Raw genomic sequence first — 19,182 nt, forward strand, 5'->3', positions numbered from 1 at the left:
CCATGCTGTACATTAGGTCCCCAGAACTTGTCTTCTAAGTTGAAGTTCATATTCTTTGACCAACATCTCCCCATTTTCTCTACCCGCCAGTCCCTGGTAACTACTGTTCTACTCTCTGCTCCTCCGAGTTTGTTTGTTTGTTTGTTTGTTTTTTGAGTTCAGTTTTTTTAGATTCTATATACAAGTGAGATCACAAGAGTATTTGTCTTTCTCTGACTTAGTTCACTTAACATAATGCCCTCAAAGTCCATCCATGTTGTTGTAAATGGCATAATTTCCTTCTTTGTCATGGCTGAATAATAGTTCATTGTTTATATACATCACATCTTCTTTAGCCATATGTACTTATTTTTAGCAAGAGGTAAGCAATGATATATAAAAGGGGACTCTTGACTGCATTTTCAATAACCTAGGTATTCTCTGTATGCTATATGTCAGATCTAAAAATAAAAATTTGGGATAGTGAAAATTGCATAGTAATTCTTTTCTCTCTTTTTTCTACAATAATTTTTAATTAGCTGTGTATAAAATGCATTTGAATACTTCTCAAAACTAGAAATATGTTTATAAGTTTAAGAAATTTCTCACTAACTGGCTCTTTAGATACCATTAAAAAAGTACATTTGCCAATGTAATCATTCTTTCTAGTATGTCCTGGGAGAATGTAGACTATAAACAGAAGATATCTGTCCTCAGTGAGCTTACTAATCAAATAACTACCCAGATAAATGTGGGTTTATACTGTGATCAATGCTGTAAGAAAAAGGTACATAATATTATGAGACTACATGTGGAAGAGCCATTTTAGTCTGGGGAATTCCAAGGGGCTTCCCTGGAGAAGTGGATATAATCTTGCTAGTTTATACTATCTTTATAAATACTGCCTGAAAAAGAAACTACATGGCATGCATACAATTAAATTATTCGCAACTGTTAAACAAAGGCCTCCTGTCCTTTTTTTTTTCTTTAGTGTTTCTTATAAATGCCTGATAGTGTTGAGAAAACCATCCAAGAAAAAGTTTCCTTAATTTGAGCAAATCCTGACTTTCTATGTGGTCAGTGTACTTTTTAAATTGTTCTGTAATTGTTTTGTTGCCTTTTAAAATAGAGATAACTCCAGGAATAAAAAAGAATTTCCTTTTTTTGAAGGTAAAATATCAGTGTAGACATGCACACGAATGTTTATAGCAGCTTTATTCATAATTGCCGAAACTCAGAAGCAACCAAGATGCCCTTCAGTAAGTGAGTGGATAACAAACTGTGGTCTATCCACACACAGATCAATAGAATAGAAGAGTCCAGAAATAAACCCATGCTTACATGGTCAGTTAATCTTTGCCAGAGGAGGTGAAAGATGGTCTCTCCCATAAATGGTGTTGGGAAAACTGGACTATTTTCTTTCTTACACCATATACAAAAGTAAACTCAAAATGGATTAAAAGACTTAAATGGAAGACTGGAAACCATAAAATTCCTAGAAGAAAAGAGGCAGTAAGCTCTTTGACATCAGTCTTAGCAATTTTCTTTTTTTGCATCTGTCTCCTAGGCAAGGGCTGCAAAAGCGCAAATAAACAAATGGGACTGTATCCAACTGAAAAGCCTCTGCACAGCGAACGAAACCAACAACAAAATAAAAAAGCCACCTACTGAATGGGAGAAGGTATTTGCCAATGATATGATAGGGGGTTAATATCCAAAATATATAAATAAATCACAACTCAGTCAAAAAAAATCCAACTAATTAATGGACAGAGGACATGAATAGACGTTTCTCCAAAGAAGACAATCAGATGGCCAACCGACGCATGAAAAGATGCTCAACATCACTAATCATCACGGAAATGCAAATCAACTACAATGAGAAATCAACCTCACACCTGTCAGAATGGCTATTATCAAAAGACAAGAAATAACAAGTGCAGATGCGGATGTGGAGAAATGGGAACCCTTGTGCACTGCTGGTGCAGCCACTGTGGAAAACAGTATGAAGGTGCCTCAAAAGCTTAACAATAGAACTATCATACGATCCAGCAATCCCACTTCTGGGTATTTATCTGAAGAAAACGAAAACACTAATTCCAAACTATATATGCACCCCTATGCTCATTGCAGCTTTATTTATAGTAACTAAGATATAGAAAGAATGTAAGTGTCCATTGACAGATGGCTAAAGAAAATGTGGTAATATATACAACAGAATATTACTCATCCATAAAAAAGAATGTTATCTTGCCACTTGTGACAACATGGATGGACCTAGAGGGTATCATGCTAAGTGAAATATGTCAGGCAGAGAAAGACATACCATGATTTTGCTTATGTGTGAAATCTAAAAAACAAACAAACAGATTCATAGATACACAGAACAATCTGATGGTAGCCAGAGGGGAGGCGGGAGAGGGCAGAGGGTGAAATAAGTGAAGGGGATTAAAAAGTACAGACTTCCAATTGTAAAATAAATAAGTAACCGGGATGTAATGTATAGCATAAGGAATATAGTCAAAATATTGTAACAACTTTGTATAGTGATAGCTGGTAGCTAGAATTATCATGTATGTAAATGTTGAATCACTGTGTTGTACACCTGAAACTAATGTAATACTGTGTGTCAACTACCCTTCAATAAAAAATAATTATCTACAAGTTTTTATTTTAAATTTAAAAGGATCTACATTGGTTCTTTTGCTGCCCTTTAAAAGGACCTTGTTTTCCAGAAGATAATGTTTTATAGATGTATGACTTCATAAAATAAGATCTTTCTGAAGATTCTGCTTATGAATTAAATATCTTCTATTTTTATAAAAGAGAAAGTGAGGTTGCATTTTCAAAAATGTTTTAAAAATTCAAATTCATAATGGTGTTACTTTGCCATAATGAGGCTATGGTCTGCTCACGTAGTTGGACTGTATTGCTGTTCACATTTATTTTAAGTAAGTAAACAAACAAATAAGCCTTCAAGCCAAATTCTATGTTGGAGGTGCTGTGGGTTGCTGAGATGAGAACGACAAGGGTAACACTTGCTTTACATCTTTCTTGAAGCAAAATTTGAACTGGACTGTTACCTTATTTGCTGTTCATAGTGCCATTTATTATCATCATTATAAGGTAACTTCTTGTATTGTTGGAATTTATTTCCTTTACCTGGGGTAAATGTAGGTTTGTAAATGATGTGGAAATTTGCATTGCACTACCTGAAGGGCATGGAGCAATAATAATTTTGTTTCAGTATCTTGTAAGATAACATCTCAGTAGGCACTTAAAATTTTACATTTTAAATAGTTGCATTAAAATTTGGGAGTGTTACTACTATCTTTAAGGTTGGGTTGGAGGTCAGTTCCCTTTCTCTGCATTTAAAAATTTCAAATACATACACCCACGCAACCCATAATGCTTAGTAGGTTTTTGACTCAGGTGACCCCCATAAAATACCTTCCCAAACTCCAACAAGGCAGCTGGGTCTTGACCCTTGCCAGCTTTTTTCATGAATGTTTCCAACTCTTTTTCCATTTCCGTAGAGGCTAAAATTACAGTCTTTGGGATCACAACTGGGTTCAAGTTCCATTTCTGCTGTGTACACATCACTCTGATCTTAAGTCAAAAAATTAACATTATGCCGACTATGCCATGGAGTTACTGTGGGGCAGAATATATAAGGCTCATAAAGGACTTAGCACAATGAGTGACCAACAGTAGAAGAACTCAAGAGCAAGGATCATCTTCCACAAACAGTCTAGAGTAGTGGTTAAGCCCACAGACTCAAGCTCTGAGTTCAATCAAACCTCATCTTTTCTGGTTAATTAACTGTCGGCTTGGGCAAGTCCTCTAGCCTTCCTGTGTCTCGCTTTACCCTTCTCAGGTAGGGGATATTAACAGTGTCATCCTCCTAGGCAGGTTGTGAGGATTAAATGAAATATGTAAAGTGCTTGGAGCAGAGCCTGCAGTTAGGATGCTAGACATGGTAGCCATTGTTATTGTTGGTGACCTAAAGAGTCTACACTCAAGGGACGGGAGCTCAGAATACATGATGTCTGCTTCAGGTGAATCTCACCAAATTTGTGATTGCAAACAGAAGACGACCAGCCCAGTTTATATTGCTAACAAAATAAGACACGGTAGAATTATTAATGCACCTGCCAAAAGATGTAGGCGGTTACATTGACTATGTAGATTACCTTGAAAGGCCAATAAAATCCCTTGCATTTGCATACTGCTTTGAAGAATTCCTGAATTCTTCAAATATGCACACTTCCCTCTGAATTGGGGGCTTCCTGTGGCCCTGCCAAAACTCCCTGGAACACCGGGATTTCTGTTCTTACACTCAGGGCTGTGTTCATAACTACTAGTGAGCAGGGAGGGATTCCTTCCTAGCTCACACCATGACTGATGTGCAGAAAGCGGGAATAGAATCTAGTGTTAAGGATGACCTTACCTACTCTTTTAGGTACAAATGTTAATCATTCAACCCGTATTGATACTGCTATGGTGCTTAATTTGTCAGTAAACCATTATGAAGCTACTTGCCTACTTGATGCCGGTTTTAAGCACTTGACATTATATCAACTCATTTTATGTCCCAGCTCTATCAAGTTGGTGCTTTTTTTCTACCACCTCATTTTTGCTTTCCAGATCTTATGAGAGTCCATCTCACTCCTGAAACCCAAACTCAAATTCCCAAGAACAAGAGAGTTTGAGAAATGTGGTTTTTAGCTTTCTAGCCTTTATGATAAAGTAGAATTTAGGAGGGGAGAAAATGGATACCAAGAGTCAATATATAATATCAATACAAAGTTACTATTCTCAAAGCATTTCAGTGACTTCAGGCTCACCCCAGAATCCCTTTCAGTGGCCAGCATGGCCCTGTGTGGTCAGGTCTAACGTGATCTTTCTGACTTCTCCTAATACTCTTTTTTTTTTTCATAAACTTTAAAAAAATTGTGGTAAAATATACATAAAGTTTGGCATTTTAATCATTTTAAAGTGTGTACATCTCAGTGGCATTAAATGTGACACTCTTGGTATTTCCACTGATGGGGGAGGAAACTAGCCCAGAAGGTAAGTGACCTCACACGGCTTTGGTGGGAGCTGAGGGGGGCCGCCTCCTGCTAACAGTCTGCAGCTGCTCCCTCCCCCAGCCCGGTCATGAAAATCTGGGATGAAGTGCTGTATGTTTTAATTTCCTCAGTTTGTTTTTAAAGCGTAGTGTTCGTGTGTTGGCCACATTAGCATCTGCCCAAGAGAAATCTGTCACACAAAAATAAGAGCTCAAAACATTAAAATAAGATGAAGCTAGAAATGATTTACAACCACTCAAAAACAGAGCCAAACATGGTGGGTTTCCTTTGAAAGATCTGCGAAAGTTTATTTTTAAAACTTGAATAGCTTTTAGTTATTAAGAGAGCTGACTACCCGTGTATAATTAATGAAAAGAAAACACTTTTGCTAGGATTATAGGTATCTAAACATTTAGCTCTCTCAGATTCTTTGGCAACAGCTTAAGGAAAGCAGCCATGTGCTAGAATTTTTTTTTTTTTTTTTTACTTCTTTTCTACCCGATCTGAGGGACTTGAGAGCTCCTAATGGTCTGACTGGACATTTTAACAAAAATATCTTATATGTGTAAGATCTCATGTCATGCATGCTCTTTGCGAGGAACATTTGTACTGGCTCCGTAAGAGCAGGTACCCTCCTGTTGTTCACAGCCGCATCCCCAGTGCTTTGGAGAGCAGCTGCCACACATCACCCTTAAATCCAGGATAATAAATGGCGTATTCAAACTAAACTGACTCTGATCATGGGTTAGAAGGAATTAAATAGCAGAATTACAGTGATAGTTGGAGAAGTTTCCATTGGTGCATTCATTCATTCAGCAAATATTTATCAAAGGGCACTCGGATGGCATCTGCCATTTTAGTCTTGACTGATGGTGCAGGATGAGGTCGTGCTGAGCGAAAGAGGCTTCTAGTATTAGCCATGTGGTAAGAATGCCAGGTGCGCCTTGGCAGGCGGATTTGTATGAAGGTAGCAGCACTTGATTTGTGTACTTGGCAGTGGATTTAGAAATTCAGAGAAGACAGTTGAAAATGAATCCTGGACTTCTGTTTAATGTTACATAACATGTCAGTAGAGGCATTCTTCCTATGAGTACAAATGTCAAACTTGAATAAAGTGGCAATATTTATGCTGTTTTATCATGATTAGTGCTCAGAAGGAAATGGTAGTTCAGTCCAGTGAAGGTAGAAGTTACTTCCATAATAGACATTTACTTACGTTATTTCCTCAGGTATCTTTAAAAGAATAACTTGATAATTAAATTAGTGTTATATTGCTGCTCAGAAAACATGCTTATTGAAGAAAATTTGGAGCACACAGAAAAGTGTAAAATAGTGGGAGAACCCTCATAGTTCTAACCCCCTGAGGTAACCATACATTTGTATGTCTCTATGCCAAATCTATATATAAAATGTTAAATCAGTCAAACTAAGAAAAACATTTACACCAAATACGACACAGTTAAGCCTTAATATATGAAGAGCTTACATGAAAAACTAAGAAATACAAAGTTTCTAATAGGTAAATGAATAAAGATTAAGATTAAGAAGAGAACAGTTGCAAGAGGAAATTCCAAAGGCTAATGAACATGTCTAAAAAGGTTAAATTCACAAATTATGAAATAAATGCATAGTAAGGCAGTGTGCCTACAAAAACACAAAGCTTTCTTCTTTTTTGTTTTTGCGTTTTGTTTTACGAATGGTAATAATTCACTTCTGGTTAGGGCTCTGTAAGATAGGGACCCCTGTAGTCTGTTGGTGGGTATGTAATTAGTTCACTTTTTCTGGAAAGGACTTGGGCAACAGACAAGGTCAGTTGTCAGCCAGGATGTCTCAGCCGTCTGGCCTCTGTTCTGTTTGGGTGGGAGTTTGTAATAACAGGTTGTTAAATATTTTGACTTTTACCTTTGCTAATAGGTATCAACGGGCCTTAAAATGTTCCTACCTTGAGACTTAGTAGTTCTTAGGGGAATGTAAACTAATCTTTCCGAAATTTATTCATAGCTTTGGACAGTAAAATTCTGCTAGTCCATTAGTTCCATGAGAATAGAGAATTTATGTCATCTGTTTACTGCTGTGTCCTCAGTTCCTAGAGTAGTGTTTGATACATCATAGATGCTCAGTAAAATATTGTTGGATGAATGAATGAATGAGATTTTGGCTTAGAGTAGCAAAGGTATAGGTTGCTTACTGTATTATTTTATGTTCTCTTAACCTTCATGAACATTTTATTTGGGGGAAATCATCTATTATATTCCTGTGATAGTATATGAAAAAATATTTTTGGCTTTTAGACAATAATAGACCTGGGTTTTCATTTATTTATTTATTTACATTAGTTTTTCTTCCAAGTGTAAAATTTTCTTTGCAATCAATAACTAATCCATACTTGAGTCTTAAATGGTGCCCATTTTCTGAAGAACATTTTATATTTTTTATGGGAACAAAATAGGAAGTACATAGATCAAGAAAAAAGTAATAATTCAATACTGTATATAGTAGATTTTTCTATTGACTTCATTTTTGCTCTCATAAATGTTTTATCTTCATTTTTGACCTCCAGTTGACAGAGGCTCAAGTGATCTTAAATTTCTCTTATACTGAGAATTTTCCCATCACCCAACTCATAAACTAATATTTAAGTATTAATTATGGCATATCACAAGCTATGCACATGAAAATGTGTATGTATAGGGTGGTATATAGAGAAATAGCAGTGAGGTGAACAGCCGTGGACATTCACCCGGGTAAAAGGGTAGAGCATTGCTCTGCTCCCTGTGGCCCCACTCTGATCATGTCCTTCCCCACCCTTGTTGAGTATGTTCCAGAATTTTGTATTAAAAAACATTCTTTTGTTTTTCTTTGTAGCTTTTGTCACTGATGAATGTATCAGTCAGCAATACATTGTTTAGTGTTGCCTGTTTGGGGACTTTCTATAAATGGAATCAGACTGACAGTTGTTTCCAGGTCCGTTATAAACATCCCTGTGCATGTCTCGCGGTGCACATGAGCAAGCGCTTACTTGTTGCCAGGTCCCAACCCCTGAGGTATATGTACCCAGTAGAGGAATTACTGTGTCACACAGCAATACTTCCTCCTCATGGTTGCAGGATGGCTGCAGCAACTTCAAGCACACAGCTGTGACCGTGTCAAATAAAGAGGAGCAGTTTATTAGGCGGTACAACCTTTCAAAGTAGCCACCTGTAGATATCCCATACATCTGGCTAGCTAGGGTGATGTCACATGTCCATGTCCGAGCTGCAAGGAAGATGGAAAAAGTGATCTTATAATAGAGGTGCTCTGCCAAAGGGAAGATGGGGTGAGTGGGGGGGTGGGGGGTGGCTGCTGGATCCTCAGCCAAGAGGTTCTGTCCGAAGGGATATCTTACAGAACCAGGGGCTGGAAAACAGGCAGTCTCACCAAGGACTTGAATCAGCCAATGGGAAGCTTGCAGGTTTGAACCTCCAGGGTAATGTCTTGGATCTCTGCTTTCTTCTTCTTCTCTGCAGACTCGTGTTTTCCTCCTAAATTGGCAAGTACAGGACAATTTTTCCCTCTTAGCTCTAGCACCTGTACCCAGAGAGTTTGCCTAACCCTCTTTACTTAAAATTGGAAGTGAGTTCATTGCTAAGTGTTTGGAGTATCCTTTTCATTGGTGCAAAGTTAACCATTTCTGTAATATTTTGCACCCCCCACACACACCTGGAAATATTCATAGAGTTTAGAAATAAATCAGGGCTTTAAAAATCTGGCCTTTTCATCATACTATGTTGATGGACAGTGACTGTGAATGGGTATGTGTGGGGACTTGGTGAAGGGGGGAGCCTAGTAAACATAATGTCCTTCATGTAATTGTAGATTAATGATACCAAAATAAAACTAATAAAAAAAAAAGAATAAGTGCAGAGAAGTACAGCAGGGAGGGGCCTGGGGAACGTGGTCCTGTTGTAAGATGCACAAGTGCTGGGGATGACACATACATTATGGTGACAGTCGCTGACGCTGCCACATGGCACATGTGAGGGGTGTGAAGAGAGGAGATGCTAAGGATTCTCACTACAAGGAAAAAAATTTTTCTCTTTTTCCTTTTCAGTATCTATATGAGATGATTGTGTTAACTAAGCTTGTTGGGGTAATAATTTTTTGATTTATGCAAGTGAAATCATAATGCTGTACACCTGAAGTTTGCACACTACTGTATGTCAATACCTCAATAAAGCAATGAAGGACTTATTCAACAGCAAAAAATAAAATAAAATAAAATAAAAATCTGTCTTTTTCTTCTCATTAAAAATTTAGCATATATACTTTGCTCTTCTTTAGTCTTTGGACTGCCCTCAGAGTGCCTCTGGTGTTCAGACTGTGGTTTCGTCTTCTCTCCCACTCCCTCTTTTCTTCTGCCCTTGTATTGGTCTTGAACTTATTTCCTGGGGGGGAGAATCACCTGCAGAGCACAGCCTGGGATGTTAGAAAGGGACACTTAGTTCTCCAGGGCTGAAAGGAATGTGGGACAGCGAGAGGAGGGGCCTGTAAGTCTTGAATCGGCTGGTTGAGCAGGTCAGGAAAGAAACTAATTCCTGGCTAGACAGCCTTGGTTGTCCAAGCTGATGTACAGAAACCAGGAAGTGAACGCATCAGTTCCATTTCCTGGTTGAGGCCAGACACTAATGATACCGAACCTTTGTGTTAAGGATGTTCATCTGACAATCATGACTTGACAAAGCCCCCTTGGGTTCTGTCATAATGGGACAGAGCATTTTTTCTAATGAGAGCAAGGTCTTGCTTGCTGTGACGTTTCTGTCATTACCATTGATTTAGCCCACCACACTTAGAAGTCAGAATCATTTTTCTGAACCTAGTTGTTTTAGCTTTGTCATCTTTACTTTTCCTCTTCTATTTAAGGTATTTGACAATGGAGGAGTAATTTCTAAGATCACTTTAAAAATGAGTGTGTTTTCAGAGAAGACAAGTAGTGATTTTACAGCATCTTACTACGCAGATGGACAGTGCCTGTGAAGGGGTTGTGGGGGGACTTGGTGAAGGGGGGAGCCTAGTAAACATAATGTTCTTCATGTAATTGTAGATTAATGATACCAAAATAAAAAAAAAATGAGTGTTTTCAGGGAAGAAAAGTAATGACTCTATAGCATCCTACTACGCTAATAGACAGTGACTGCAATCGGTGGGGGTGAGGACTTGATAATATGGGTGAATGTTGAAACCACAGTGTTGTTCATGTGAAACCTTCGTCAGATTGCATATCAATGATACTTGAATTTAAAAAAATGAGTGTGTTGTTCAAAATGAACAAAATAGCTGTAGACTCATAGACACTAAGAAGTGGCTGGTGGTACTGTGGGGGAGGAGTTGGGGTGGGAAGGGAAGGAGGCTAAAGGGGCACAAAAATTCTCAAGCATCATATAAGTTAATTACGGGATGGTGGTACAGCGTGGGGAAGATAGTCAATGATTCTAACATCTTCCTGTATTGACAGATAGTAACCGTACTAGTGGGGGTGAGGATTTAATAATAAACTAAATCACTGTGTGCTATACTTGAAACTAGTATCAGGTTGTGGATCAACGATACTTCAATTTTTTTTAATTAGTTTTTTTTTTAATGAGAAAAGTGAGCATTACTTTTTTAAAAAAGAAACATTTGAAGTGTCTTTTACCTGATATCTTATTCTTTGAAGTCTCTGTCACTCAGCATATCTGGGGCAGTTACAGATGTTTGTTTTTGTTTGTTTATTGCTTTTACTGCAGCCAATGGAACAGAGAGGCAAACAGCAAGGTGTTCTAAGAACGCTGAAAAAGGCCAGATGCTTACTGCCAGCTTCTTAAAGGAATACCTTCCATAGCAATTTTCCCTCCAAATCTCATCCACTCACACTCCAAGATGGTCAAAATCCTGGTGCTTTTTCTACATGTTCTGGTTTTTACCCTCCTTCTTCATTGATCAGGCAGCATGTGAGGTTGCACCACATCTGGCCTAGGGCATCCTTGCACTCACCCGCCCTGCTTCCTGTGTCCGTCCACCTGCTGTGAATCCAGCACCAGCCTCCTCATTGCCCTTTCATACAATATCATTATTGTTACAAAGCTGTAAAAATGCAGCTTTTCATATTCTGGGTGCCATTCCACATTCTTTGTATTGCTCACTTCATCCACAGGCTGTTGCTCTTAAACTTCAGTGAAGGTTGCTGGTTTTTTGTTTCTGTGTGTGTGTTTTTTTTTAACTCATACCTCTGTTTTCCTCTTGTGTCTGTGTCTGGTGTTACCTCTTGTGTCTAGAGTGCAACTGGGGGAGAGAACCACAAAGGCTGATTCTGTAGGATTTTCATTTTCTCAACAGAAACAGACTTGTATTGTGACGAGTTACAGCAGATTTGTACCTGCTTTTATGTCAAGTTGTTGACTTGCATTTTAAAGAGATTGTGAGTTCAGTAAAACCTTTCTGTTTGTGTGCTTTTCCTTTTTAATTAAAACCCATTGCATTAACTCGATGGTCCAGCCCTGACACTGATGTTGGAGCCTCTGATCAATACACATGCTCTTTTTCAGCACCACCACTGCATCCAATGAACAGCTGATGAATATATGCTTTCTGCATCTGCATCTACTTGTACTGTCAAAACATAAGGTATCTGTGCTCCTTGAAATAAACCCCCCCCCTGTTGCCTCTCACATTTTATTTCTTCTTCCTGTGGGTAAACAATGAAGTCAATTTGGGTAATGATTTTTTCCATCGCTTCAAAGGTTTGACACTTTTATGTTGAAAACATATATTTGGGTATTTCTGCTTTTAATATAATGTAAGGGAAAACGTCTTTATCAATTGAAGTCTTTGTTAAAAACTTGAGATAGAGAATTTTAGGTGTTATTTATGGTGAGACTTTTGTTGATAAAGTTTCATGGTGCTTTTTTGTTCCTGTACATGCCGCTACTTTAATATGCAGAATCAAATTGATTTTTAGAAACATTTTAAATGGAGTTTTGTTACATTTACTCTGAGTAAATCTATATACCCTCTGACACTGTTCCCTCAAAGATAAAGAGGAAGCTGATACCGGTAATGTCATCCCAAGGGATTCTGTTTTAATAAAGCTATTTAAGGTCCGTTTCTCAAAGTGCCCAAATCCTTAGGAAAGTGAGTTTATCCTAAATTAGAGTATCTTAAAACAGTGTGGACAGCCCAGGTGTAGGTGGATCCAGTGATATATATGGAGGGACAAGTCCTTTCACTGAGCAAGTGACTTGTCACAGGGAAGGTTTTGCTCATGGACATCTGGCCTCAGGGTACCCCTTCTCTCGGAGGCTGGCCATTTACACAGAGGTAACTTTAGCCCCTTAGTTGCTTACTAGATTGGCTTATCCCAGGGATCTTTGAGTCAGTGGGTTTAGTACACTTGTCAATTATAGGAAGTACCCAGTTACAAATTGACCTGTGCTCTGGGGAAAACTTCCTTGTGGGCGGCCAACTTGGTTTCCTCCTCTTAAAGTAACCAGCTTTTCGGAGTGTAGTTCCGGTGCCAGCTCTTTTGTATAAGTTGAAAAAGAGAATCAGATTTCAGACTTCCTGAATAACCAAGAATCATGATTATATACTGACCTAGAAAGAATAGTCTCAACACTGATGGGTTTATAGTGTAGGTATGTGAAGGCAAGATTTTGTTTGTATTGAATTTTGTGCTTCTTTAGAAACTCTGATGAAGATATAGGGACCCAAACAAATGCCATAGTTCAGACTTATTCCGGTTCAATCTTCAATGTACATAAAACCTGAAAATAATCGCAAACTACAGCGATTGTTTACTGATTGATAGAACTGCGCGCTCCTCCTATGTCTCTTCGGCTTTCTCAGCCTCTCAGGCCGAGCTCCCGGCATGAACCTTTGCTTGGTTTGCGTTCAAGGAGCAATGAGAAGCCAAGGTGGCCCATCAGGCTATAACCAGCTACTTGGACACATCTGTTTGCACTCCTCTTGGCAATATTAGAGTTAACTGTTGAGTGTTTATATAGTTTGCACGTATAAATTAAACATTATTTCCTATTAGGTCATATTATCTGACTTTGTTAATCTTTGGAAATATGCAGGTTTCAGGTTGCAATTGTAGAGTGTGTGTCATACAGTAGTGGTTCTTACAAAGTGTGGTTCCTGGACATCTGGAGGTTCCAGAGACCTCTTCTAGAGTCCACAAAGTCAAAACTGTTTTCATAAAGATACTAAGTCCTTGTCTTCTTCGCTGTGTGTATGTTAGCACTGGTGGTGCAGAGGCTGTGGTGGGTAAGGTTGCCGGCACCTTAGCAGGAAGTCAGGGCAGTGGCGCCAAACGGTGCTAGCAGGTGTTGTATTCTTCACTATTAATGGTCTTTAAAAAATCAGTTTTATTTTTAAATGTCCTCTGTGAAGCAGTAAAGATTATGAATTTTATTAAATCTCATCCCTTGAAAATGCATCTTTTTAATAGCATGTGGCAAGATGGGATGCCTAACGCACTTTAGTGTGAACTAAAATACATGACTGTGTGTGAGCTGAACTAGTTGCTTTGTTCCTGGAACACCATTTGTACTTCAGAGAAGTAAACATTTTCTCAAATGAATGAAGTGAGGCTGTCACTTTAAGGAAACAACTAACAATATTTGTTGCATTTATAAGATAATTAGAATTTTGGAACATTTGTACTTTCCAGTATGAGCTTGACAGCTTCCAAATACTTGAGGATTCATCCAAAAGGATGAGATTGGTAGTGATATAAACAAATGTGATTTTAAAAATATTTTATAATGAAATGTGTCAACATTTGGAAGATATATACGTATCAGTGAAATAATATTTTCTAAGTGACCAATGCATAATGTTATACAATCAATCATGCACAGGGAAAAGGTCTTTTCAAAGTGTACGATAGACTAGTGCATTTTATGGTAACCAAATAGGAAAAACCCACTGCTGTGGCTTCAGATTTCATCTTGCAACTAGCCTTTAAGAAACTGTTATTTGTGGAGTTTTGGTGTGGTGTAAGAATATCCAAAATTACCTAAAAATACTATTGAAATTCTCCTCCATTTTCTTATTACATATATGTGTGAGGTTGTATTTTTTCATATTCTACAACCAAAGTAAAAATCACAACAGATTGAACGCAGAAGCAGATATGAGAATCCCCAGCTGTCTTCCATTAAGCCAGACATGAAAGAGATTTGCAAGAATATAAGACAGTGACACTTTTCTCACTATTTTTGTTTTGTTTTGGAAAGCGAAGTTCTTAAAAGTATAAAAAAATGCTATTACATTAACATGTAATGAATTTGTTGCTGTCTTTTTAAGTGAATTAACACATTAAAAAAACTCAGTTTTTAATTTCTGGTCGGGTTAATAGTGATAGCTAGAGCCCACATAAACACAGTCAGCTTCTGGGGGGTCCTTAATGATCAGAGGGAAAAGGAGTCTTCACAACTGGTATCATCTGATATCAAACAGGAAGACATGCGTTTCTGATTATCACACCATCCCCAGAGGAGCAATGGCTATTTTTTTAAAGGACCACGTACAATATTTGCTCACAAAGGAGTCTTGTTAAGATTTGGAATTTTTTTCCATTAGGTTTTCCACATTTCAGACAAGAATGTTAAGTGGGTTGATTAGTTTTTCATCTGTTTTGAATTTTTTTTTAGGTGTTGCAAAAAAAGTCCAGGCTGCGATGATCCATGTGGTATCAACGGTAGAGTGTGGGTCATCAGAGACGTTTTGACATACACAGTATAAAAAAGACTTTGTACTAGCATTCCAAGCAAGTGCTAGTTTATTTGTTGCTGCATAAGGTTTTCATTATTAAGATCTATCTTATTTTGACCTTATTTTCGTGTTTTAGTATAGCTTGCAGAATGTTCCTGAATACAGATAGCTTCATTGAAAACATATTGTTGGTTTGGAGCCAGTCATTTTCGAGGTGGACTCAATTCAAATGTAGATTTATTTTTAAGTTTTGGTATCAAAAGCTGTCGCTTTATATTGTATGCATTAGGGCTAAAGAGCATTGCATGCTAATAATATAACGGGAAAATGTAGTTAGGTTGGTAATAGGACAGAGTGAAATCTAAGAGCAGATGGTCTTAGCAAGTTTTCTGAGAAACACCTATAATGCTGAAAATAGCCAAGGCTCTGGAGATGCAGAATTATACAGACAGAGGGCTCTCTCAAATGGAGGGAGGGTGTGGAAAGGAGTTTTTAAATAAATAGGCTCTCTAGTGAAACGAGGATAACAAAGGGTTACTGATTAGCAGAGAGCTTTAAAGAAGCCTTGCTCTAAATAGTTAGGAATGGTTTGTAATCATTACTTCAATTGTTTTTGTGTTTGTTCTCTCAAGTAGTTTAGAGAATTATAGTCGTGTTTACTCTATTAATCACACAACCCTTGTCTTTATAGATAACATAAATAAATAATCCTGTGCAGTGTTTCTTGAAATGGAACCCAGGAGTTTGTGGAATACATTTTCGAGGACCAAGAAATCCACAAAAACCTTATATATGTGTCCCTTAGTTTTTATGATAAATTAATTAAATTTATGAACATTATGAGGCATAAAGACAAACATTTTACAGTGATCATTTTCCATTAAAAACACAGTCTAGTAAAATAAAACCTTAATTTCTTAGGTTGACATTTCTTAAATGGTCCTGTGGGTCTGGGTGGAAGTTCGGTTGCAGAAATTATTTTTCTTCAGGGGAGGGTTTCTTAAGTTTGAGAAAAAAGTTTCCTTGACTCTGCGGCCTGCTCACTGCCACCCAACCTTGATTTATGGGGAACTACCTTTACTTGTTTTACATACAGTCGGCCTGGCTTTGAATGAAAATAGAATCAAAGCACAATGACAGATGTAGAATTCAAGATGCTAGATCTAAAGACCAGCTGCGGGATCCCTCTGCGTGTGTGCTGTTTGCACGGCACATGCATGTGATGGAATTAAATTATACCTTTGTATTTTATATTCGATTTGGCCCTTCACCATTTTACATGATCCTCATGACTCATTTGTGAAATTAGGGAGGGGTTACTTCTACCTCTTGTAGGCAGATGACTAAGACTGAGATGTTCCCTGGCCCTTGTGAAGCCCAGAGCTGGGGCCAGAACCTTCATCCCCTTCCTCTCTTACTGTCACCTCTGGGAGGCAGAAACTTTCCATCTTTGCTTTCCTGCCATTCTCCCTGCCCAGTGCTGCTGTCCTAATGCCCCCCTCACCTCCACAGCCCTCTGGGGCCAGGCCCTCCTTATATTAAGGGCAGAGCTGCAGCCAACTGGGCCTATCCTCTGCTGTCCCTTCAGATCCATCAGCTCACTAGCCTCCCTCCTTTAACTCGGAATAGATCCATTTCCAGCCAGCCCTCTTCTGGACACGTCACCCCGCCACCTAATGTGTCACTTCACCCCAAACTGCTGCCCCTCTTCCCTCTAACCACAGGAAGCAGAACCTGGGGTTTACCCAGAATCCTGCCCCCTCCTTCATGTCGCCTCCAGCCTCCTCCTCCAACCAGTCACTAAGACTAGCTGATTCTACTCCTTAAGTGTTTGTAAAATCCTTCCCTTTGCTCCTGTGTTCTCTCATCTGGAACACTGGAATGATGTCCTGACTTTCACCTCCTGGTGATTGTAAGCATATCTATGGCCATGCCACTCCCCTCACAAGCCCCTCAGTGGCCCATTTGTGACCTCTGGGGAGGCTAAGCTCCTTTGCTCAGCATTTGAGGCCTTGTGTAATCAGGCAGGGCTCTCTCAAGCCCACCACCCCTCATTCCTTCGCCTCGCACCCGATTCCCAGACATCTCCATGCCTTTACGTCACATGTTGCAGGAATACCCACCCCCTTCTCTTTATTCCACACCAGCCATCTCAGTTGTACTCTGCCCGTGAGCTGTGTTTCTGTTCACTTCAGTTCCCCAGCTTCTGGCACCATTCTGGGCACATGATGTAGGCTTGATAATAGGTTTGAATAAAGTCTGCGTGAGTCACTTTATTTATTTGTTTGAAGAAAGCAGTATTTGGTAACTCTTCTCCATGCCATTTCCTTGTCTCAGATTTCAATGAACTGCTTTGAGTGATGACTCAGAGATGACAGCTAAGGTGCAAAGAGAGGGACTGGGTTAGTGTGTGCGTTTCACCTCTCACTCAGTTTTGGGTATCTGGAAAAGACATTTTCCTTTGCACTAAGACATTAACTATATCCAAAAGCCATGTTTCTAATAGGAATAGGGAACATGAACAAATGGGTCAGAGTTCAGTACCCCGGGCAGTTTTCAAACCAAATTTGGTAATGTTGATTTAAAACTGTTCAGCAAAAAAAAACACCCAAGTACTATCATGGAAAATGTTAGGACTGCATTCTACATACCCGTGTATTGTTGAGAGAATTGCTCACTGAAATTACGTTAATCACAGAGAAAGATTATAAACTCTCCCTCTCTCTCTTTCTTTTTCACAGGATCAATTTGACAACTTAGAAAAACACACACAGTGGGGAATTGATATTCTTGAGAAATACATCAAATTTGTAAAGGAAAGGACAGAGATTGAGCTCAGCTATGCAAAACAACTCAGGTAAGTTGATTTTTTAAGGTTATTTGTGAACCACAAAATAGAGGTAAAGATCATTTATGTTCTCATTTTATAGTATAAACGTGTAATCTTTTAAATATCTCTTTGCCCCTTTCATGTAAGGTAATATTTCAAAACAAACAATTGTTTTTAATATAGAAATTTTTCAGAGACCAGTAAAAACAAAAACTGAGCTATTACTGCTTTTAGACTTTGTTTTTCGAAAGACTATTTGCTGAGTTTTGGAGCAGCTTATTTTTTCAGAAAACTTTTATTGAAATATAACATACATACAGAGAAGTAAGTGCAGGAATCCTAAGTGTACAGCTCCAGACATTTTCACTAAATGACCACAGCCATGTAACCAGCATCCTGGTCAAGAAACAGAAAATTACCAGCCTCAGAGGCACACCTGGCTGCTTCTGGTTCCCTCCCAACCCCACGTGGTTGACCACTTTCCTGATATCCGACAGCAAGGATTATTCCTTTTGCTTATTTTTTAACCTTACGTGAGTGTCATCATTCATCATACACTGTGTTTGGTTTGGTGAGATCCATTCGTGTTGCTGCATGTGGGGACAATTTGTTCCTTTTCATCGGTTAGTGTCATAGTGTTTGTGTATCAGCTCATCCATTCAGCTGTCTCTAGGCTATTGCTTGTTTCCAGCTTGGGGATCTAAAGCATATACTCAGGAGAGGAGTTCCAGGGCCATAGGCTCTGTGTATGTTTAGCTTTAGCAGTTAGGGTCGAAGCATTTTCCAAAGTGCTTGAACTGATTGAATGTTCGGTGCGGCAGCGTGGGCAAGGTCCTGTAGGGCAGCATTTTAAAGTACTTTGGACATCTTAGGTCTGTCATGACGACGTTATCCAAAACATGTGTGCTTTCCTTACAAAATGTTTGAAAGTTGTTGGTGGGACCAAGCTTAAACTTGAAATGGCGCGCAGAATCTTTCCTGATGTCTCGCTCGGTTGAATTGCTGTGTGCAGATTGTTTTAAGACTTGTTAAAGATCTAGCTGACTCTTGGTTTAGAAACATTTCCGTTTTAATCCAAAAAGCATCTGCAAAAGAGGTATGTCACGTATCATCGAAAGAATGTAGGTTCTTCAGACTGGTGGTTACCACAGGCGGGGGATGGAGGTGGGGTGCGTGAAATAGGCAAGGGGAAAGAATTAGTTAGACTGTTTGGTATCTTGATCAAGGCGATAGTTACATGAGTGTATACGCATGTCAAAATTTATCAAGCTGTACACTAAGATTTGTGCATTTTATTGTTTGTACCTCAATTTAAAAAAAGAATGTGGGTTCTTCTAGGGCTGGCGTCATTGTTGTTTGTAAATAAGTACCTACGTGGTACAAAATGGAATGTTTTTGTGGATGATAAGTTTGTTTACACTGAATAAATAGAATGTAAAATGTACTGCTCCATGAAGTAATTTTTATAACTTGCCAAATCTGGATCAATTTCTAGTGCCCTGTGTGTCTGTCAGTCCCATTAGCACTCTAAGGCTTTTAGGACTGAAAGCAGGAAGAGAGAATGAG

The 19,182-nt window shown here is 38.6% G+C and overlaps 1 protein-coding gene and 1 long non-coding RNA gene across 25 annotated transcripts in view; one reads left to right on the top strand and one right to left on the bottom strand.

Moving 5' to 3' along the window:
• Positions 1-19,182, top strand: part of FNBP1 (formin binding protein 1) — a 122,539-nt gene that overhangs the window by 26,736 nt on the left and 76,621 nt on the right. For 17 of the 24 annotated variants that reach the window (XM_037007922.2, XM_037007921.2, XM_037007924.2 and 14 more), the window contains exons 1-2: positions 11,625-11,690; positions 17,528-17,643. In XM_037007922.2, coding sequence (XP_036863817.1) covers positions 11,640-11,690; positions 17,528-17,643 — 167 coding nt within the window. In that variant the 5' untranslated portion in view covers positions 11,625-11,639. Of the gene's footprint in view, positions 1-11,611; positions 11,691-17,527; positions 17,644-19,182 lie in introns of those variants that run through there. The other 7 variants (XM_073222899.1, XM_037007941.2, XM_037007928.2 and 4 more) reach the window with 3 other exon arrangements.
• LOC140846492 (uncharacterized) lies at positions 1,794-11,602 on the bottom strand. Its single transcript, XR_012125627.1, has 3 exons — positions 10,723-11,602; positions 8,469-9,506; positions 1,794-8,306 (listed from the first exon to the last, which is right to left on the bottom strand). It is a non-coding gene; the product is annotated as an uncharacterized lncRNA (long non-coding RNA).

Source organism: Manis javanica, chromosome 2 (genome assembly GCF_040802235.1).
Source record: "Manis javanica isolate MJ-LG chromosome 2, MJ_LKY, whole genome shotgun sequence".
NCBI lineage: Eukaryota > Metazoa > Chordata > Mammalia > Pholidota > Manidae > Manis > Manis javanica.